General features: G+C 37.6%; 1 protein-coding gene across 3 annotated transcripts in view; it reads left to right on the top strand.

The window, feature by feature from the left end:
• patj (PATJ crumbs cell polarity complex component) overlaps positions 1-24,391 on the top strand; it is a 396,330-nt gene that overhangs the window by 115,180 nt on the left and 256,759 nt on the right. For all 3 annotated transcript variants that reach the window (XM_043699258.1, XM_043699257.1, XM_043699256.1), the window contains 5 exons: positions 1,915-2,034; positions 10,205-10,531; positions 11,564-11,675; positions 17,125-17,320; positions 20,018-20,137. In XM_043699258.1, the coding sequence (XP_043555193.1) occupies positions 1,915-2,034; positions 10,205-10,531; positions 11,564-11,675; positions 17,125-17,320; positions 20,018-20,137 (875 nt within the window). The remainder of the gene's footprint in view (positions 1-1,914; positions 2,035-10,204; positions 10,532-11,563; positions 11,676-17,124; positions 17,321-20,017; positions 20,138-24,391) is intronic.

Genomic DNA, 24,391 nt, shown 5'->3' with positions numbered 1-24,391 from the left:
GTGATTATCGCTCTATTTTGTTCGGACTTAGAATGTATGAATTGAGGAGGTGATGAGAGCAGATGTGATAATGTTTAAAAGGGAATTGAATATATACTTGAGAGAAAAAAACATTTTAGCCAGCATTATGGAAGAGTCCTGGGAGATTGGACAATTGCATAGAACTCTCAGAGCATACACATTGATGGGGTTGAATGACCACTTCTGAGTTGTATAACTTCATGACATTTTGGTTTGAATCAATTGTTTATATTGATATCATCTAGTCTTGTTCTGTAGTATTTGTATAATTCCTGTGAGACAGCAAGGTATGTTACTAAATATGGAGAAACTGACATCAAACAATACATGTCTATACATGGTGCTCCAATATTGTGAATGAATTACAATCAAAAATAACAACCTGACAAGAATGCTTTGCATTTTATCAGTTGAGAATGATGATAGAGCTGCATAACATGGTGGCCCAGTGGTTAGTGCTGCTACCTCACAGCACCGGAGACCCAGGTTCGATTCTAGCTTTGGGTCACTGTATGTGTGGAGTTTGCACATTCTCCCTGTGTCTGTGTGGATTTCTTCCCACAATCCAAAAGTAGGCAGGTTGGGTGAATTGGCCATGCTAAATTGCCCACTGTGTCCAGGGATGCACAGGCTAGATGGATTAACCATGGTAAATGGAGGGGGAAATAGGGTAGGGCAGGTGAGTCTGTGCATTTGTTCATTAGGCATTTACAAAATACTTTAAAAAGAAGTTGCAGCTCAGATTCATAATCTTGTTATTTTAGTTCGTTTCCTGCAAACTGCCCCTTGCCAGCTGATTTTTTCCTAGCAATTTCTGCAGTGGGTTGTAGCTTCTGCTGCAAGCGGATTTTCTATCATGGCATGTCACACTTATGTCTTATGCTATTGTCATACAATGACTTTGGCTTATCTGCAACTATCCTCTGACATCCACCATCTCACAGCTTAGGTCGACCTGTCTTTCTGCTGCCCTCCACTTTTTATAATAGATTTATGTTGCTTTTCAGTTCTGATCAAATGACAAAAGTGCTGACATTTTCTTTTCTGGATATCACTTTTTGGTTTCTTTTTGCTTTTGCAATTTTGAGTGCCCCTTCATTTGTCATTTGGTCTGTATCTGGAGATTTTAGAATACAGCTAAGCATCTGCATGTCAAAGGTCTTTGTTTATTCGTGCAGATGTTTATTTGTTCGCTATTTTCTGAGGCATCCTGGAAAATGGAACAATTGTAGCATCTTATGAGTTTTATCCTTGTTGCAAACTTGAATTTTCTTGTCAACACATTATTCAGCTTCACAAAATTACTCCTAATTATCTCTATCCTCCTTTTAACTTATGCATCGCATTTTCACTCTTTTCTTATCATTTGTCCTAAATAGGTAGACTTATCTATTTTCTCCAGTGTGATACCATCCTCTTGAATCTTCACTCTAACTTCCAATGTATTTCTTCGAACTACCATCTTGTTTTTGTATTTTTGGTGTCCCTATTCAAAATTTCTTGATCTTACTTACTCTATATTATTTTATGGCCGTATAGGATATTTATCATCTGTCACCCATAGGGATAACATTTAAAAAGGCATTGAGAGTAATTGCAATAGGATCTGAACTTTAAACTTGACGCAACAAATTTTAGGTGTAATAAAAAATTTACTTTATTGCTTAAACATATATTAGTCATCAGAATGTGTCTATGAAAATCATGGAACTTTCCTGTGTGCTTAGGTGTTGACTGTAGCAAAGTGAAAAAGTTGAGATCTTAGTCAGGAGAGATCTTATAAATATCCCTGAATTAGATTGATATTTTCAATGTACTTGTTATCATTCCTAATATGGAGTTACAGCAATAAAGATTTGTACTTAATTTACAAAATTAGTATTTTCTTCTCAGACTGAAGCAAATGAAAATGACAATTCAGACTTAAGTGATTCAAGTGCTACTGCAGAGGATGTAAAGTCTGACTCGGAAATATTGAACTTAGTCTATTCCTCAAACCTGCCAGTACCTCATGTAAGTGCTTCTTCGTTAGGTTTATAAATTTACTTTTAAATTACTTCTCTAATATGTTGGTCAGTGTTAATTTTATATATGTGTGAATATTTTCTCACAAGAAACTTCTCTTTGGGCAGATTAATTAATGATGACTGATTGATAGTTGCCCAACTATCAGATGGCTACCTGTCATCGTTAACTGGTGTTTTCTCCATGCCAGTGTGCCTCTATCAAGCAGAATCTACTGCTAACCAATAAGCATTCTCTCCTCCTAAAGTATAAATGTTGTTTTTTCTTCTGAACTGTTCTGATAAATGCAAGACAAAAATCTTCCAACAAAATGTGTTTTTTTTCAGCAGTGCTAAGAAAAGATAAATGGCAGATAGCGTATTTATAGAGTCATAGAGATGTACAGCATGGAAACAGACCCTTTGGTCCAACTCGTTCATACCAACCAGATATCCTAACCTAATCTAGTCCCATTTGTCAGCACTTGGCCCATATCTCTTTAAACTCTTCCTATTCATATATCCATCCAGATGCTTTTTAAATGTTATAGTTGTATCAGGCTCCACCACTTCCTTTGGCAACTCATTGCACACAGGCACCACCCTCTGCGTGAAAAAGTTGCCCTTGAGGTCCCTTTTTTCAAATTTTCCCTTCTCGCCCTAAATATTTGCCCTCTCGTTCTAGACTCCATCACCCCAGGGAAAAGACCTTGCCTATTTACCCTATCCATGCCCCTCATGATTTTATAAACTTCTGTAAAGTCTACCCTCAGTCTCTGATGCTCCAGGGGAAAACAGCCCCAGCCTATTCAACCTCTCCCTATAGATCAAATCCTCCAACCCTGGCCACATCCTTGTAAATCTTTTCTGAACCCTTTCAAGTTTCACAACATCCATTAGAGGGAGACCAGAATTGCACACAATATTCCAAAAGTTCAAAAATTTGAATTCATATTTTGAATGACATGCACATTGCTTATCCGAAAATCACTGGTGTTTATAAAAGCTCATTTCAGTCAGATAATGCAAATTCGTTAGGAAGTGAAATAGTAGTAGAGGTGCAAATTTGGTGATATCCATTAATCTTTCAAAAGTGCCTAGATTCTAGAAAATTGCAACGGTAATGCTAGTATTCAAACATGGCAGAAGCTAGAAAGCCGGAAACTATTGGCCAATTAGCCTACCGTCTGTCATTGATTCCAGTATTTTGCCAATCATTAAGAAAGTAGTAGCAGGATATTTGGAATTTCATCATACAAGCAAGCAGAGTCAACATGGTGTTATGAAAGGAAAATCATGTTTGACTAATTTATTTGCTGCTTTAAGAAATTTTTATTTATTTTCAAATGTACTTAAGCACAGTGAAAAACTTTGTTTACGAGCAGTACAGGCAGATCATACTAAGCGAGAACATACAGATCATAGGGTGAAAAAGAACTTAGGCAGAGGCATACAAGTTACGTCGCACAAGATATAGGGCATGTGCTCGACAAGATCAACATTAGCAAGGTCAGCCTTATTTGAAGTTAGAGAGTCCATTCATCATGCTAATAATGGCAGAGGAGAAGCTGCTTTTGAACTTGCTGGTGCGTGTGTATCTTCTGCCTGATGGAAGAGGTGTAGGAGATCATTACCTGGATGCAGTGGGTCTTTGATAACGTTGGCAGCCTTTCTGCTACGACAAGCTGTGCAAATGGAGTACATGGATGGAAGGTTGGCTTCTGTGATGGTCTGGGCTGTGCATGCAGGTTCTGTAGTTTCCTACGGTCCTGGGTAGAGCAGTTGCCATACCAAGCCATTATGCCCCCAAACAGTATGTTTTCAGTGGAGCATCTGTGAATGTTGATGAGGGTCGTTGTGGACTTACCGAATTTCCAGATCCACCTGAGAAAGAAGAGGCATTGTTGTCCCTTCTTTACCATTGCATTTACATGGGAAGTCCAGGTCAGGTTGTTGGTTATCGTCACTCTTAGAAACTTGACGCTCTCCACTCTCTCAACCTCAGCTACATTGATGGTAGGTGTGTTCTCTTCCTTTCTTTCTGAAGTCAATGATCAGTTCTTTAGTTTTGCCAGCATTGAGAGTGAGTTTGTTTTCATTGCACCATGTCACCGAGCCTGCTATTCTTTAAGAATGTGAGAAGCAGGAGGGATAAATCTGGCATGTTTGAATATCAAAAAGGCATTCATTAAGGTGCCACATAAAAGGCACAAGATCAGAGGTCATAGTGTTTAGTGTTAGGATGATACATGAGCATGGATAGAAGATTAGCTAATGCACTTTAGACTGAATTTTCCCAAGTCCTGAATATCATGGACTATGGTGAGTCAGTTGGGAAAATGAGAGAATGGAAAAATGAGATTCAAGAAGTGTGTTTTGCAGGTGGATTTGAATTTGTCTGGTGAGCAGTGAAGGACCTATTTGTATGCATTAACATCTCATTATTATTTAATCTGACCTAATTTATATTCCTGAACAATGGAGAGAAATTAGAGGGCAACTTGACCTGAAATTCTGAGCAGACATTGGCAACTGCAGGTCACCAAGCCTCCATCTTGACCTGTATTCTTCATCCATTGGCAGCAACTGCCTGAGCCCTCAATTCATAGAGTTTGCAGTCTCAAAAGCACCACATCATCATGGTACATTTAGGACTCATTTATTCAGCAGTTCAAGACCGCACTTTGGAGCTCAGCAATATTTTTCATTGTGGTGCTGCTGGCAGACTACTTTACGTACAGGGACAGGCATGCACCTCAGCCATCAGAACAGGGTGCATCTCAGGACCCTTAACTTGTTTTCTTAGCATTCACTCATTTTGCACTTAATTGAACACTCACGGCATCTTTGCCTTGCCTTGCAATGCAAGCAGATAAGTAGGCAGCTTGTCACATTTGGCAGTAATGAACAGTAAAGAGGGACTTTGGTCAGTTGGAGGATGCTGGTCTGTCATCAGTCAGGAAAGATGATGAGACATTCCAAGTGAGTGAGTAAAAGACACAGAGTAGATATGGCTAGTACTTTGGAGGGGCATTGGGGTGGTCAGGAACCATTGTGAGATAATGCTGTGTCGCTGGGGAGACGTGGTAGTACATCCTTCATGACATGAGCAGTGTCACATTACTTGAGAAAACTTGCTGGGGATCATAGAATGAAACCTTCCATGAAACATCATGTCATTTACACTGAAGTGATTTTTGGTAAATTTCAGCCCAGATGGTTTGGGCTGATGAATTTTTTTCAAATTGGGAAACTGTAACTAGTGGAATGTCACAGAGATCAGAGCTAGGGCATCACTATTTACATTATATTAATGACTTTCGGAGGGGACAGAGTGTATTGTAGCCAAATGTTTGATGATACAAAGAACCTGGGTAACCAAACTGGGAAGAGAATGGACAGAATCTATAAAAGATATTGATAGATTAAATGAGATGGCAAAAACTTAGCAGATGAAGTATAATTTGGGAATATGGGAGACTGTTCCTTTAGTGAGAAGAATAGAAAAGCTGAGTATTGTGTAAATGAAGAAAAATGTACAATTTTGTAGTGCAGTGTGATCTGGTTGTCCTTGTGCATTAACTGTCAAATGTTAATACAGAGGAACCTTGATTATCCGAATATCAATTATCTGAATATCGGATTATCCGAAGGAGATCTCGAAGTCCTGATAGAAATATTACTTCAAAGATCTGTTTCAACCGTGATCACATCTTTTGTTTATCGTGATTAAAAATGAACTCTGATTACTGAAATGCTGCCAATAACAGTCCTGGACATCGGTGGGAGCCCAGGCACCGTCTCCAAATGACTGACCTCCTGCCCTCTCTCTCTCTCCCCCCACATTTGCCCTGGAGTTCTACACAAGGGTGTACTCTAAACCCACGTTCTCCAGATAATCTCTGTACCATTGTCCTGTACAGGGCAAAGTGGTACTTGACAAAAAGTTGCAGTAAAAAGTTGTGTGTGTGTACGCGCATGCACACTATTTGGAGACTCGCCCCCACTCCCGCCCAAAAAAAGGCAGCAGCTGTCTTACTGTTGGTGCCTATTCCGGCTGCCCTGAAGAAGGGGCGGGGGAGTGCTGGGGGTGCGAGGGCACAGTGAAATGGGGGAGTGGAATGTGGTTGGGGTCGGACAGAGGAGGCAGCATGGACGGGGGCGTGGAGGGGGCCGGGGTGGACGGGAATGGGCAGTTGCTGGAGCGCCGGGGTTTGGATGGGGTTGGGGGTGCAGAGGGGGCATGGTGACTCACACGCGGTGTGCTATTGCCTAGTCTCCTGAACAGAGAGCAGTCGTAGCAAGTGCTTACTCTGTCAATCTCATTGAACTGGTGGGGTGGGAGGGCAGTGGGTGGGGAGCAGGAGGCTTCAGCAATGCTGCTGGTCTCTTAAACACAACTGTGTGTCTGCTCAGAAACAAACCCTGAGACAGAGAGAAGGAGCAGGGCAGGCAGAGCGAGGAAAAAGGAAACTTCAGAATACTCCGAGCCCCAGAGAAGAGGCATTGAATCGATTAACTGAACAATCAATTATCTGAACGAAATAGTGCCCACCCATCTCATTCGGAAGATTGAGGTTCTTCTGTATACAATTATATCAAGTAATTAAGAAAATGATGGAAGGTTTCATCAATAATGTTATCAGGCAGCCACTGCTTAGCAGTGACCTGCTCAGTGACACCTAGTTTGGGTTCCGCTAGGGCCACTCAGCTTCTGACCTCTTTACAGCCTTGGTTTAAACATGGACAAAAGAGTTGAATTCCAGAGGTGAGGGAAAGTGACACCCTTTGACATCAAGGCCTCATTCAACCGAGTGTGGCATCAAGGAGCTCTAGCAAAACTGGAATCAATGATCATTGGGGCAGACTCTCTGCTGTTTGGAGTCACATCTGACTAATAGGAAGATGGTTGTGATTGTTGGTCAGTCATCTCAGCACAGGGCATCTCTGCAGGAGTTCCTCAGAATAAAGTCCTTTGCCCAACTATCTTCAGTTGCTTCATTGTGACCTTTCCTCCATTATCAGGTCAGAAGTGGGGATGTTCACCAATGATTGTGCAATGTTCAGCACATTCACGATTCCTCAGACACTGAAGCAGTCCATGGTCAAATGCAACAAGATCTGGACAATATACAGGATTGGGCTGACAAGTGGCAAGAAATGTTTGCGCTGGACAAATGCCAGGCTATGACCATCAGCAATAAGCGACAATCCAATCACTGCCCCTTGGCATTCAATGGTGTTGCAATCATTGAATCCCCCACGAGCAATGTCTGGGGTTACCATTGACCAGAAACTCAACTGGACTCACCACATAAACACACTGACTAGAAGAGTCAACAGCTAGGAGCAATGTGGTGAGTAAATTCACATCTGGATTCCCCAAAGCCTGCCATCATCTACAAGGCACAAGCCAGGAATGTGATAGAATACGCCTCACTTGCCTGGATTGGTACAATTCTAACAACACTCATGAAGCATGACACCATTCAGGACAAAACAGCCGGCTTGATTGGCACTACATTGACAAGCTACCATTCCCTCCACCACCAATGCTGAGTAGCAGCAGTGTGTACTATCCATAAAATGCACTGCAAAAATTCATCAAAGATCCTCAGACAGTACCTTCTAAACCCAGGACCACATCCATCTCGAAAGACAAAGTATTAGATACATGGGAGCACCACCACCTGCAAGTTCCCCTCTGAACCACTGGCAATCCTGGTTTGGAAATACATCACCGTTCCTTCACCTTTGCTGGGTCAAAATCCTGGAATTCTCTCCCTAATGGCATTGTGGGTCAACCCACAGCAGGTGGACTGCAGCGGTTCAAGGAGACAGCAGTGGATACTGGTCTTTGAATATATTTAAAGTGTTATGGATAAGGTTGGAGGAATGCCCCTTCACTCTGGTCCCATTACTCCACAAGTTGCAGCACAAAATAAAAATATTCTTTTTTGTTTGCCAAGATGCTCAGTTAAATAGCTTGTCTATTGCTGGTTTCATAGAGCAAGATCTGTCAACCAAGTTTCTTAATAACCACAATTATTGCTTTCTTGCTAAGACAAAGCTTATTCAGTAAAGATGCAATGATTGATGAATGAAAACAGATATTAATATAGAAGTATAAATGCTTATCCATCTAAATATCTCCAAACACACACTGCCTCTTCAGAAAAATAAATATACCTCTGCAGAGATTGCTTTTTTGAATAAAAAAACCTATATTTACCAATGGATTATTCTTGAAAGAGAAAGGATAAAGATTTGGATGTTGCTGTGATGTTCTGGCACTTGTAGTCAAGTCACTAATCATGCATAGTTGTCTTCGAAGACACAGCTTGCTCAGGAGATAGAATCTTGAGATGTTTCCTCAATCACGCTTTCAAAAGAACTAATAAATTGCTCTCAAGAGGATTTTCCTCTCAGAAGTGAGTGAGATCACCTAGGTATCTTATTCTTAGCAAACTTTCCCCAAACTCAGCTTGATTTTCTGGCTTCCCTCCAACCCAAATCGGATAAACGAACATCTTTCCACACTAATCCCTGTTCAACCAGCCCAATGGTGATATAAAGCAAAGCAAGCAGCTATCATTATTTGAGTGATTTATAGAAGCCTTATTTAAAAAGATTGTCAATGTCAACAATGAACTGTCAATGACCTCTTAAGAAGAAATTGCGCCAAGTATTTTTACAAAGCTTGAAATCCATTTTGTCCAGTTCTTTTAAGTCCTCCAGACAATATTACTTTATAAAATGTCGTCGCAAATAAGAATAAATTAGCCAGATTTTCAAATTACGTGGGAGTTAAGCGCAGGCAGAAAAGTGGAGTTACATCCATTAGATCAGTCATGATTTTATTATAAATAAAGTAGAGCAGGATCTTGGAACCACATACCTACAGCTGCTCCTATTTCTTATGTAAAGATTTAGGCAAGTAATTAAGATGATTTAAGAAAATGAGATAACCCGACATGATTATTATTTAATAATTAAATTAATCAAGGCATTCAAAAGGGAATTAAATGGTTATTTGAAAAAGATTAATGTGCAAACTTAATGCAGGAGAATGGCTCTAAGTGAGCTACTGATTTGAAGAACTGGAGCAGACACGATGAGCTGAATGTCCATTTTTTTACATCACAACAACTTTGTGGTTCTCTGATTCCATGAGAAAAAGGCAAGAAAATATGGAAAATTCTGGGAAGAGAAATAAATCCACAGGTGCATGAGATCTTAAATGTAAATAAAGAATACTGACATGCATGAAGGGAACAACAGCCAATACTCTTGTCATCGATCGCTGTCAGAACTCTTGCATTGAATAGCCTATATTGAGAATGTCAAAATGATTCCCTCCCTACCAGACACTATTACAGTCAAAAAGCCAGGTGGTGAGGGATAGAATTGGAGTAAATCTTTACACAATTGTATAAGCTTAGTTTGTAGAGATGCATGTTAGTCATGCATCTTCTAAACTAGCTAATACAGTTTCAGTCCATTCCTATTTATAGAAGCACAAGTGAATTCCCAATGAATACCTATTGCCTCCATGAAATTTAACACATTATTATGCAATTAACAACTGGCACTCTATTGTAAAGGAAGAAAAGCTAATAGCTAATGACTGAATTCACAATTCAGGCAAGTCAAGTCATGAGTTATAAATGTATGCCAAGGAATCAATGTGACATATTGCCTCTTGACATCTTATTCAGAGTTAACCCAACATTCACTGTTTTAAAGCTTCTGTTTATGGATAACATTCAGTTTTATTTCCTTCCTGTTAATAAACTTTTATAATATTCACCACTTGCTTGAATAATATCATTTTCTGAACTCTACACTTTGATGAAATAGAAATTGGTCAAACTAACAACAAACAGGTTTTCTCAGAATTCTCATCCTTCAGTAAGATTAACATCCAGTTTTTAACTGCACTGTGCACTTCTATATTTGGAAATCAAAAGAGAAAAAACAGTGTCTGACATGGATTTCAGAATTCAAATAAACCATGTTTCTCCTTATCAATCTTTATTTTGTTTGATACAATTTTGATATTCAAAAATATTTTAGTGAGCTCAGTGTCAAAGTTTCTTTACTCCTGCTTGAATTAAATGTTTTGTTACATTTCATATGGACTCCAACTAGCAGTATGTTTTTTTCTTTGCTGCCAATAGGAATTTGAGGATACTTCATTTTCTGAAGAAGAACTAGTTGATGAACCTGGGGAGCCTTTACAGTTGTTGAATTTAAACCCTGGCGATGCTAGCAGTGAAGCAGAAGGGTTTTCAAGAGGTCAGTGGAGTCCAAGTAGTGAACAGCAAGAAATGTCAGTGGATGATGAGACTGAGCTGCATGAAGTGATGTATGAAAATGTTAACAAGCAATATTTAAATGATCGACTGGAATATTCTGAGCTGAAAGACTCAACAAATATAAAAACAGTGGATGATCAACTGCTACATAACATTTCTCATTCATTACAACAAAATAAAGCAAGAGAGGTAAGAATAATTTTAATGCTACATAACACAATCCTGTAATGTCACAATTATGAACTGAATTCATTTAAAAAATAAACTTATTTCATCCCAACCTGTAATGACGCGTAGTGGTCATTAGAACACTGACAACGTTGTCCTGCAATCTTGCTTTGTTTTGAGAAGAGCATGCTGCTTGCTATTTTAATCTATTTCTTTTTTTATGTTGCCATTTCTCGTGTACCTTAGTCAACTTCTACCTTATCATTTCTTTTGAAAAGTATTTTGCATTTACGTTAAACAGTATAGAATAGTATTCTAAGGACATATGAAGGTGCTAGATGAATTCAGACTATAATTGGCTTCTACCACCATGGTCGATATGATACAATGATAATAGAGGAGTTGTTGACCAATATGATTATGAATTATCTGACAAAAGACCTATTCACAACATGAGAAAAACCTCTAGTGATCAAAAGTTCTGCGATTCAGAGGTTTAAAATCCTCTTTTCCCTCAAAGCATGCTGCACTGAGCATATGTATCCTGCTGAAGTAAATTGAAATAAACTAGAGTCCAAAAGTTCAGGAGTAAAATAATTTTATTTTTACAATTAATGTTCACCTCCTCATGTGGGAATTTCTTCTGTGGCCACCAATACAGTCCACTTGGCCACCAATCATTGTCGTCTAATGCAATATAAATGTTGGTTTTCCATTTGAATTGATATGTTTGTAAATTGTTCTGGTGAATGCAAAAAAAAGGTCTTTTTCAGAAATACTCAAATTGTGCTTAAATGAATGACTATTTGAATAGGATTTAGCAATTATTATAACTAACGTTTAAACGTGCTTCATTATTTCAAGGAAATGAGTAAAAGATGTGACAAAATCTCCTACATTGTCCAAAATGATTAAAGTGTGCATCACAAGTTATTGTCACCATATTCCTCTTTCTTAGATTACTCAAAATTCTGTTGATGCTAGAACTAAATTCATCCTAATTTGCTGGTAAAATGTGCTGATTTTTTTTTCTTTTTTCACGGTGATGGAAAGTTCCATGAAGGTTCTTTGTCTTCCTCTACATATGCAGAAGACAGTGACCAAGGGATGGTTCCTGAATATTATGAAAGAACTGTCACCATCATGAGAAATGGCCTTGACCTAGGTTTGACCTGTTTTAAGTAACTTTTGTAATTGTGTAAGATTGTCGCTACAACTTGTTTCAGTCAATGAATGTGTCTGTAATATAGAAATGCCCAAGCATTTTCAACACCAGTGCTGGACTCATAACGAAAAGAACTGAATAGCATTTCAGGCACAACAATTGTCTTTGAGACTCTTCTTATATTATACCTGTTATTTATGAAATGACCGCAGTGCATTTACCAATATAACATTATTATAACAAAACAATAAATCATGACAAATGCGTAAACTAGAAAAACACAAGCTTGATTTCACATGACTCAGCTTATAGAGTCATAGACATATGCAGCACGGAAACAGACCCTTCAGTCCAACTCGTCCATGCCCCTCTGTGTGAAAAAGTTGCTTCTTAGGTCTCTTTTCTATCTTTCCCCTCTCACCCTAAACCTATGCCCTCCAGTTCTGGACTCCCCCACCCCACAGAAAAGACTTTGTCTATTTATCCTGTCCATGCCCCTCATGATTTCATAAACCTCTATAAGGTCACCCCTCAGCTTCTGACGCTCCAGGGAAAACAGCCCTACACAACCTCTCCCTATAGCTCAAATCCTCCAACCCTGGCAACACCCTTGTAAATCTTTTCTAAACCCTTTCAAGTTTCACAGCACCTTTCCGATATGAAGGAGATCAGAATTGCATGCAGTATTCCAACAGCGGCCTAACCAATGTCCTGTACAGCTGCAACATGACCTCCCAACTCAATACTCTGACCAATAAAGGAAAGCATACCAAACGCCTTTTTCACTATCCTATCTAACTGCGACTCCACTTTCAAGGAGCTATGAACCTGCACTCCAACGTCTCTTTGTTCAGAGGCACTCCCTAGGACGTTACCATTAAGTGTATAAGTCCTGCTAAGATTTGTTTTTTCAAAATGCAGCATCTCACATTTATCTGAATTAAACTTCACCTGGGACTTCTCAGCCCATTGGCCCATCTGAACCTATTGTAATCTGAGGTAACCTTCTTTGCTGTCCACTGTACCTCCAATTTTGGTGTCATCAACAAACTTATTAACTATACCTCTTATGCTAATATCCCTTTTTTATACACAAACATTAATTTCTCCTATGAACTTGTGTTGCTTAACTGATAGCTCATGACCTATTTTTCAGAGTCACAGAATTGTTGTGGTACAGAAGGAGACCAGTCAGCCTGTTGTGCCTTTCCTGGCTCTACAAATGAACAATTCATTTACCCCTACCTTCTGCCTATGACCACACTTTGTTTTTCAGATAATAATCCAATTATCTCTGTATTGCCTCACTTGAACCTGCTTCCATCCTACTCTTGAGCGGTATATCCCAGATCTTAATACTGACTCCATGACATTGCTCCTCATTCCTCATTTGCTTCTTTTTCGAAATACCTTAAATCTGTATCCTTATCTGGATCATTCCATTCATGAGAAGAGTTCTTCTCAATTTACTTGGTCCAGACCTCTCATTTTAATATCTCTATCAAGCCACTTCTCAACTTTCTGTTCTATAAGGAAATCCACCCGGTTGTCGTATTAGGTAATGTTTCTAAAAAGATTCATGTATTAAGCTCCACCCAATCTGATAACATAAAGACTTCATTTGAAAAGGTGGAACAACTTAGTTCTGTTGCCTTTGAGATCCTCTATTAGTCTTAGTAAAGATGTCTATCTTACTCTTGTAATTAGTATATGACTATTAAAAAGCAATTAATTTGTCTTGTTTTAATATGAGATGTTTCTCACTTGACTACCTCGTGCTTTTCCTCGACCTCTTTATGAGCAAAGTAGGCCCAATAAACCTCGTTAGCAAAGAGGAATGGTGGTAGCAACGTAGTCAAACACATGTTGGCAGTGTTTGGCATGGGATGCTTTACTCCATTAATTACATTCTTCATCCCCAAAATTATTCTTGTGAATCTGTTCTGCAATCTCTCGAAAGTCTTCCCATCTTTCAATAAGTTTGGAGGCCAGAGCTGAGTGCAACAGTCCAGCTTTATACACGTTTAACATAACCACCTGCTTTTGTACACAATGCCTCTATTAATAAAGCCTAGGATGTTTTATTCACTGTCAATGACCTATGCACATATGCACCAGATCTTTCTCCTTTTGCATCCCCTTTAGAATTGTATCTTTTTATATAATCTGTCCATAACCTTTTAACCTTCCTGTTAAAATAACTACTTCCTACTTCTTTGCAGTCAAGTTCATCTGCCATCTTCCATCCATTCCATCAACCTGTTGCAGTCTTTTTTTTAGTTCGATACTATCCTCTACTCCTCATATACAGCATTTTGCAATTGTCTTCTGTGCACCAAGTCCAAAATATTGTTTAGAATAAGAGTCTGAACACAAACCCCTGGGGAACTTCAATCTAAATCATCTTCCAGTCCAAAAATCCACATTAACCATATTTTTTGAAAGTAATCATGTCTCCTTTTAGTTTTCCTGTCTGCAAGGTTCTGGGTTCTCTATCGGAAACAAGTATTGATTGAAAAAGTCTTGACAGAATGGAGTTCCCCATATTGGATATGCACAAGCTATTTTCCTGAGTACAGTGTTAGTCATGACCCCTGTTTTTGCGTGATTGGTAATTTACCTTGTTTGATATCTCGTCATGCAAGACCTCTGAAAGCCAAGGGAATTTTTCTAAAATGGTTAATGTACCAGGTTGTATTCAGCTCCAAACAATCTGATGATGTGTCACAGTCTTGTGTAGGTATGTGGTCTTGATGGAAACAGACTTATCATCTCTGGCTTCTGATAATCTTATGCCTAATTATTCAATGTAACTAGGACTTATTACTATAATTGCAAAAGCATTACATTATGTTGTATAACACAAATGCTTCTTCTTATTGAGACTCAACAGTAGATTATCTTCTGCTATGCTGATTAGGTAGACACATTAGAAATTGTCTAACTTGCTTACATTTTCTTTAATAAGAGTAAAAGCAGAATTTAACGAGTCATTGCTGCATTGGTAGTCTGGGCCAGAAGGTGGGAAGTTCAAGTCCTACCTGCCCTCATGGTGTGTCTGGGCAGCTTCATTAAAGTAGCTAGAAAGCAGGATTTGCAATACCACCACCCAAAATTGTATTTGAATCTGACTTTGTAAGTTTTCTTTGTAAGTTTAATTTTGCCTGCCCTTGTTTGTTTGATTTATTTTGAAACAGTAGAAAGGAGAATGGGTGATATCATTTTACGCCAACCACAAACTGTAATGGTTGATACTGCAACATAGATAGCACGATAATAAATTCTTTGTTTCTTGTTTGGACCGCTGTACAAGATTAAGGATGTGCATGCATGAAAGGTACAGTATCTCAGGACATCATGAGGACCTGCAGTCACATGAATATATAACTGAATCTTTGACAAAGTTGATGCACTCTTGAACGTAAAATCCTCAGATCACCTGCTGGATTAACAATCACTGTTACACCTAACAATGATTTCATGGGCTATGAGCATTGATGGCAAGGAAAGTATTTGTTGTTCATTCCTAATTGCCCTTGAGAAGGTGTTGATGAGCCTGCTTCTTGAGCCACTGCATTCCATCTGGTATAGCACTATGCTGTCAGGAAGGGAGGTTCTGGCAATATGACAAAAGGTCAACTGCAGGAATCAATATTCAGCACAAAATAGAAGGCAAATGCAAAGCTCCAAGAGAGAAGCAAATTATTTTGTGTTTGTGGTGAACTGGCATAGTGGTTGAATGGATGCATTTTGTGCTTTTTGAGCTGCAGAATGAGAAGTGATTGAATGCCAATAGCTCTGTAGATATTTTATAAAAAAATGTTCTGTATGTGATTAGAAAATTCAGAGATAGTGAAATAAATTTCACATTGAATTAAAGGATTATTACCATACCTTGAGTTTAATCTAGTTAACTTGCCTTGTGCCGTAAACACATTAGAGTTCCTGAAACCCAATTGTCACTAGCCATTGACTAATGTCTTAACAAGAATACAATATCAGGCTCTGAATTGTGAAGTGTTATTCTCTTTGAAATGCCCCATTTAACTACACTCCTTTTTTCAGGGAAGGTATCCTCAGTTTTATTATGTAGAATATGACATTCCCTCTCAATTCTTCAAAGATGTCTCCGTATGTCTGAATTATGGCTGAACTTTCTGTATATGCATTCAATACCCATGACATTTGAAAATTTAAGAGACAGTGTGAGAGTGATAATTGTTAATTTGATGCAATTTTGTTTTTGAGTAGCTTCTCATTCATTCACCAGAATTCTCCTCAGTATTATTTGATGTCTTTGTATTGAGGCCACTAACCATTGAAAGGTTAAGTATCTGCCAATAGTAATTAATGCTATAAGTGAAGGTTTCAAAAATTGAGAAGGGGGACGCGGGTGAGTTCGGGGGATGCGGGGCTAAGTGTTACTTGTCTTTCGTGCCTTAATGGCATTTCATTCATTTAACTGCTGAAAATAAAAGTGTATGGAAAGGTGTAATCGACTGTAATGGATTCAATAATGCACAAATGATCACTAGTAAAAACATAATTACTCAATGTTCAGTGGATCCTCTAAGAACTTTGTAATACTTTCTGTTTGTTCCATTATATGGTGCTAACATTTAGTGCTGAAATTATTGATTATTTAATTATAATTCTTAAGTTTTAAAAAGAAACATTTGCAATAGGGAATTTCATTGGCACATGTGATATGAAAGAAAAACTGAAATGCAATTGAGTACCTGTGATTTAAAAAATTCAGCTGCTTGTCAGTTAACGCTGTTGTGATTTCTTTTTACTGACAACCAAGTTTAGCAAGTGAAGAAATTATTTTATAGAATAATTTTCCGTTCTTATTAATTTCTGTTAATTATTTGGGTTCTGGCAGTCACTCATTTGCTTGTTTAATCAGCAGTGATTTAAGGAGAAGGGCAACAAATTGTGACTAGCAGCATCCACCAGGAGTGTTGTAGAACTGGGAAGATCTTTCTTGCACCTTCTGATTAGATTGAACCACATTGGTTGAAGCAGAAATACCACTCCCAATATCTGTAAAACTTAATTTAATCTAGTTTCTTTTCCTACTATTATAGAAACCTGGAAACTGGATTTTCCTGTCCAAGATTATTTAAATTCTGTCACTCATTTATTTGAAATGGAAGATTAATAAAATAATACACATTACAAAACTTAAGCTCCTGTCTCTTTGTTTACTTCCATTTGCTTGTGCAGAATTATCTTTTCACTGTCATGCGGAAGTCCTTCTATTAAATACTAATACATTATCTTCTACATCTGACATAAAGTTGGTGGTTTGGAGCCACAGGGCTTCTGCTGTTTCTTCCTGTGTGTATTTGCACTTAGAACATATGGAATGGAATGTGGTTATCTGTCATTGCGTTAGTCTGTTAATTCACAATTAAATATCCTTATGTTGAATTGTATTACCTAGGCTTGACAGTAAAAAGTGATCCCAAAGGACTTGGGGCAGTTATCAAGCACATTGATAGTGAAGGAGCTGCTGGAAAAGATGGAGAGCTTCAGGAAGGAGATTATATTGTTGCAGTGAACAAGGAATCCATAAATGGTCTAAATTCTGCTCAGATGCATTTTGTCCTTGCCAATTCAGTCTTAACTGAAGAAACTATGTGAGTATTTCTTGTAGTTGTCTCTCAAAACCTTCAATTTGCTGTTTTCAATATAATGCTGTATCTTAAGTCAGTCACCCAACAATGTAATGTCACTGAAATTTGTACCAACTTGGAGGCTCAGTCTGTGTTGGGAATAAGGGTTAGGTTTGTACCTGGGCAGCTCGTAAAATTTAATTTCAATTTTTAAAAGTTCTTCAATATAAAGCTTATGACACTAAAGCAATTATCGATTATTGTTTAAGAAAGAAATCTAGTTCACTTACGTCCCTTAGAGAAGGAACTTGGCAATCTTTTTCCAGTCCACCCCACATATGATTCCAAAACCCTCAATAATGTCATTGACCTTTAATTGTCCTGATATGGTTCAGTGTGCCACTCAGTTCGAAGGCAATTCAGGACAGACAGCAACTTCTGTCCTTGCTAGTGATACTCTCATCCTATGAAAGAATAAATTAAAAAAAGTAAATTACTGTTCCAAACTTGGACAATTTGCCTAACTTTGAGAGTTTCGATTGTAATTAAAGATTTTTGTCAATATTCCATTTATGAAGAAATGATTCTAAGACAATTATATACCTCTGTTTTGTGACACATTTAGAACCCAAAGCAAACAGCATCTGTATTAGCTTGTGGGATAGAAAGGATTGATTAAAATATTGTAACAAAATTGCAGCGTATGCACTTTTTTTGTCAGCAATTTGTCATTATCCTTGAATTAGGTTCGATTCTTTATTAATGTTTATGATAGAGTATGAAAGTTTGTGGACTGCTGAGAAATTCGCTTTTTGAGGAAGTTTTACTGCTGGAGTTAGAAGGTAGTTTATAAGTAATGATGAAATCTTTTTCAATATTGTGAATTAATCTTGATGTTTCCTCTCCCTGATAAATGAAAATCAACCTGCGTGCGTTCAGCTCTGCTCATGGTAGTTAATACCAGAATCCTCAACATGAAAGACAATGATTATTCATGAGAAACATTAATTAGAATTATGAAGAATCTAGTGTTTGAATGAAGCTGCTGGTCAAAGCTATTGAAAATATTTTGAGATCTGACCAGTGCTTCAAACAACAACTTTTTTTTTGAACAGTGTCATTTACGTTGAAACTGTCCCAGGCTACTTCACAAGAAGGTAAATATTGACAAGTGGATGTCAAGCTGAAGTTAGATATTATCTTTGTATTCTGGTATAATGAGCAGTTTTATCACAGGAGAGGAAGCTGTCGCAGTACTTCACATAGTCCATTCAGATGTGAGGGTAAATGGGTAAACCAGTTGTGTATCATAGAATTATAGAATCCTTACAGTGTGGAGGCAGACGCCTTTGAAGAACACTCAGACCTATCTCCATAACACTCTGTTTCTCATGGCTAACCCACCTCGCCTGCATATCCCTGGACACAACGGGCAATTTGGCATGGTCAATCCACCTAATCTGCACATATAACAAAGGTTTCAGATATAGGGACAGTGGGAGGAAACCAGAGCACCAGTAGGAAGCCCACGTGGACAGGGGGAGAATGTGCAAACTCTGCACAGACAGTCAGCTGAGGCTGGAATTGAACCTGGATCCCTGATGCTCTGAGGCAGCAGTGCTAACCACTGAGCCACAGTGCCACCAAATTCTACCATGATAGAATTTGAATCCAGGTCCCCAGAACATTATCTGGATTAGTAATCTCGTGCAAATACCACAAGGCCACCACCTCCCCATTCATATCCGCAAAGTTAACATCCATTGGACATTTGGGAGCAAAGGTAAGGGTTGTATTAGAGGAACTAATCAGGATGAGAGAGCATGCTGGTTTTAATGGGGATTACAGGCAGACTTTTATTGAGCAGATCAGTGAAGCTGCAATGATGTAATTGTGTGCTAAGGGAGAAAAGCTAAGTCGTTGGGATTGTGAAAGGCAGTTTCAGATACCAACATTTAGTGACGATTCAAAGATTGTTGTATATGGCCACTTTCCAAATGAGGTCTGGTCACTTCTTAACATAAACCATAAGGTGGCCAAACTGAGAAAATATTTTATCACCTGATCACACACTTGTCACTTCACCCATTCACTTGAAACGCTTTTGTCATGAACGCGTGAAGCAATATGTGAATTGGTAGTGAAGGCATCCAATTCGATCAATAAACTTAAATAATTATGTAATTTAATACAAATACTTGAGTTTCTTTGATCATTCTCTCTGTAAACTGCTATCCCCATTGCCAATTCTTCTCTTAAGGCTTTTTCTCAGTTCATCACTTTGACAAACTTGGTTAATATTTCCTGCAATGGTTCAGCATCATTTTTTCGTCAGATTACTGCTTGGTTAAATATCCTGGATTAAAAATGCATGTTGATATAGATATTGATAAGCATGATAATCTTTGTCTTGCTCCTTGGCCTTAGATAGCAACAGTAACACATACTCATTTCACCGTGCATGTATGTGTTGAAAAATTGTTGAGTTGGATAAATGTTAGATGTCTTTACATGAGAAAAGTAAGTGCCCAGTTAGACTTGTGATCAAATATATCAGCTTCTTGATTTGTAAGTATCACCTAACTTCTGAATTCATTATTTATTGGTGAAGAGGACTTTGTAGAGACCACTATCTTATGCTGTATCTCAAGGTCATGTAAGACTTCTAATCTATTGTTTAAAAAGTACAACTTTCTCTTTTTTGGTGGATGGGGAATTTAGGATTACTTATGTGCCTGCAAAAGATTTGGATCGTTATAAATGGAGCTCTGCATCGAAACAAGCTAGAACCCTTGATGCTACACTATTAGCAACAGAAGCCAGGCTGAAACCTACTGTCAGGTATTTAAATTAATTATATTCTTGGTATTGAAGGATAGAAATTTTTTAATAATGCTTTTGGACTGAAATGTTACATCAAGATGTTTTGATTGGAATTCAACTCAGTACTTTGACCATTATTTCTACCTTAATCAATATCACAAAAAAGGCAGATTATCTGGTCATTATCACATTGTTTATGGCTGTCTGAAGTGCACATACTGTGCTGACTGCTACCTTTCCTGGAACATCTGATGGTCTTGAAAAGTACTGTATATATGTGTATATATATATTTTTTTTTGAGTATATTCTAGGATCTGAAAAACAAATAATTATTAAAATATTGTCGATGAACATTTAATTTCAAAATACTAACAATACAAGTAAAGATGTTACTGGTTGCGGAAATTTTTTGAAACTTTATTTTAAAATGTGAAATATTTTGTTTCATTTTTAAGTCTTACAGGTAATACTGATGAAGTTGTGTCATGTATCTCAATATGGTATTTAGAGGAAGACAGCTTTATGACTTAAATGCAAATATTTGTACAGACTTCAGTTTAGAGTGAACATAGGGTTTGGGCATTAATAATGAATTGTGGTTTCCTAAGATTGGGTGCCTGGTAGTTGTTCCACCTTTCTATGTACATCATAATTTGTACTACCTGTTGTAGTTCAGGTAGCAATATTAAGGAAGTATGGCATTTTGTATTTTTATGGAGTAGGTATAAGCAATGCACTATGTAACTTTGATGTTTTCTGGATAAAGTATAATATTGATTTTTAAAGTTAGTGTATTATTACAATTGTTCACCATCTGAATAGTAATATTTGCACAAATTACAGAAACTCCAAATTACCTGTGGAGAAATATTAAACATAAATCTTTACTGTGAATCATAATTTATAATTTGCATATCAAAGTGCATATGCAAAAAAAAAATTGTGACCAGCTTTGAGTTTATACTGTAATGGAATAAATTGCAGCAGCTTAAATGGCTATTATGTGTACTATCGATGTGTTGCCTTGAGCTCTTGATAGTTGCTTTGCAAAAGCTTTTAACAATGGTGTACATTGATTACCAGTTGAAAGATCAGGTTAGATCAGTATTTTATTTAGAGCCTGGGTGGCATATTTCATTGCATTGATGTTTATCATAATTATTATTTTGTTTATAATTTATTTTTTTCAAATCATTCGAGATAATTTTCAAATTCACTAACTGCAGAAAAAAAAGATTTTAGTGAGGTGGAATTTCCAAAAACATTTTAAATATATGAGTTGACTGATCTAATGAAACATTACTGTTGTTAGTTAACATAGTTAACATTATCAAGCAATTAATCTGCGGCAGAATTCTTATATTTGTGTTTCTATTGGTTCATAATTTTCTTTTGTGTAGTTGAAGAATATAATCGTAAACTGTTCATTCAAAGTCTTCAGAAGCGATGCAAACGTACCTTAAGAAAAATTGAAAGCTGTGGTTTAAATGATGCATTCATGGAAATTCTCTGCATAATCCCTGACACCTCCTGAGTTAACTTTCAAAAGGCAGAAGAACAAGAGAGGACTCTTTAGCTCCTCAAAATGTCTGTACTATTCATATCTATGATCTATATGATCTATATCTTCAATTCAATTTACTGGCTTTTGCTCATATGCTTGTTAGCAAGCACAATGTATTTCAATCTCAAGTGCTTCCAAAGGCTTCAGGCCTGCAATTGTGAATTAGTTGTATTGCTGAGCAAATCTTGATCATATAATCTTCTAAGAGCATTTTCCCAATGAAATATAGTAGACTAATGAACTATAATAGACAGTACTGAAAATACACTGCAGAATTGGCAGCACCTAAAAAGAGAGAAAACAATGAGTTTGTGTTCCAGCTGACTTTGTTGAACATAACCATATAATTCACTTCGCATATACTGACTAAACTCCATTGATTGTTTTTGTCAGTTTGCTTTTTGTTTCACAATCAACATGCACTTATTTTAGGCTTTGATTTGAAGCATGAGTTGCACCTTCAATGTTTGATATTGTCATACATTTTGCACACTTACAGTTGCCAAAGCCACTGGGCTGCTCTGCCCCTGTAGTTCAGCTTGTGAGCAGTTAAATCACCTGTGATGAGTAGTTCTTTTTATTCCTATTTTATTCATAGAGATATGGAATTCATTTTAAAACTGAGTTCCTTCACACAGATTCTGACAAATATTTAGTGATTGATGAATCAAAATATCTGAAGCGTATTGTCAAAGGGAGAGTGAGAAGCCAGAAGTTGTTGCATTAATTGGCAGGAACAACATAATTAAGGAAAGGGTGAAGACTTTGCAAACTGAATATAAGAGGCTAGGGAGAAAGTTAGAGCAAAGAACCTCATAAGTAGTAACCTCTGGTTTATTGCTATTGGAGCTCCAAGTTCTAATGAGGAAAGGAATAAAAGAATAGGGCAGATAAAACAGTGGCTGAAGAAGTGGATCAATGTGTCGGGATTCAGATTCTTGGATCATTGGGATCTCTTCTGGGCTGGAAAAGGGATTGGTTTCAATCGGGAAAGGGACCAATATCCTGGTGGGAAAATTTATTCATTTTATTTCAGGAGCCTGTAAACAATTAGAGAGGGGGGATGAAAGCAGTGAAAATAGAAAGGCAGGTAAGAATGGTTCTGAATCAGAAAAGAGCAAGTTAATTAGAAAAGAAAGACAAGAGCAAGTCAGATAACAAGCTAACTCCGAAGAATTAAACTGCATTTATTTTAATGCAGAGGGCCTTATAAGTAAGGCTGATGAACTTAGAAACTTTGCTGATGGAAGGACAGGACTGGGAACACAATGTTCCGGGTTTTAGATGCAATAGGAAGAACAGAAAAGGAGCCAAGAGAGGAGAGATGAGCAATGTTTTTGATTAAGGAAAACATTACTAATGTAATTAGAGTGATTATTTCTGAGGGATCGTCCAGAAAAAATATATATGCATTGAAATAAGAAATAAGAAAAGGATGATCCCTTGATGGCATTGTACTACATGCCCCCCAATAGTCAGAGGGAAATTGAGGGGCAAACATGTAGAGATCTCAAATAAAAGTAAGAATAGTAAGGATGTAGTAGCAAGGGATTTTAATTTTCCAAACATTGATTGGAACTGTTATAGTGTTGAAGGTTTGAATGGTGAGGAATTTGTTCAATGTGTTCAAGAATTTTTTTTAATATCAACATGTAAAACTTTACTTTCTCTTGGGAAATAAGACAGGGCAAGTGACTGAAGTGTTAGTAAGGGAACAGTTTAGGACTAGTGTTCTGTTAGTTTTAAAGTAGTTATGGAAAAGGATAAACCTTCTTAATTGGAGTAAGGCAAGTTTTAATGGTATGAGAGAAGAACTTTCAGAAGTTGATTGGAGTAGACTGCTGGTAAAGGGACAATTGATTAATGGAAGGTTTTCAAAGGTGTGATATTGAGAGTTGAGAGGCGTTATGCTCATGTTAGAGTGAAAGGTAAGGCTGATAAGATTGGGGAACAATTGATGAATAAAAATATTGAGGTTTCAGACAAGAATAAAAACAATCATATATTAGATATAGACAACTGGGCTGAAATGTGTTGCTGGAAAAGCGCAGCAGGTCAGGCAGCATCCAAGAAACAGGCGAATTGACGTTTCAGGCATAAGCGGATTTGACTGAGACAAGGTGGGGGGAGAGGAAATGAGGAAACTGGAGAAATCAACTGGGATCAGATAAGTCTCTTGAAATGTATAAGGAATGCATATAAGGAGGGGCATTCTTAAGGAGGAAATCGGGAAGGTAAAGAAGGGATATGAGATAGCATTGATAGATAAGGTTAAGGATAATCCAAAGAGATTCTACAAGTACATTAAGAGGAAAGGAGCAACTGAAGGGTGGCTATTATTGTGCCTTTGTTTGAGAAAGGTTGTAAGGAGAAGCCTGGGAACTATAAACATGTGAGTCTGACATCACTGGTGGGTAAATTGTTGGAGGTGATTCTGAAAGATAGGATTTACATGCATTTGAAGAGGCAAGGACTGATTCGGAATAGTCAGTATGGTTTGTGTGAGAGAAATTGTGGCACGCAAATTTGATTGAGTTTTTTTGTGAAGTAACCACAAAGTTTGATGAGGGCAGAACAGTAGGCTTTGTTTACTTGGACTTTATTTTAAAGCCTTTGGATAAGGATCCACAAGATAGATTAATTAGTAAAGTTAGGTCATAGGGGATTCAGGATGAGCTTGCTAGTTGGATGCAAAATTGGCTTGTCA

Source organism: Chiloscyllium plagiosum, chromosome 11, assembly GCF_004010195.1.
Source record: "Chiloscyllium plagiosum isolate BGI_BamShark_2017 chromosome 11, ASM401019v2, whole genome shotgun sequence".
In the NCBI taxonomy this organism is placed as follows: Eukaryota; Metazoa; Chordata; class Chondrichthyes; order Orectolobiformes; family Hemiscylliidae; genus Chiloscyllium; species Chiloscyllium plagiosum.
This window is presented reverse-complemented; position numbering and strand designations above follow the sequence as displayed.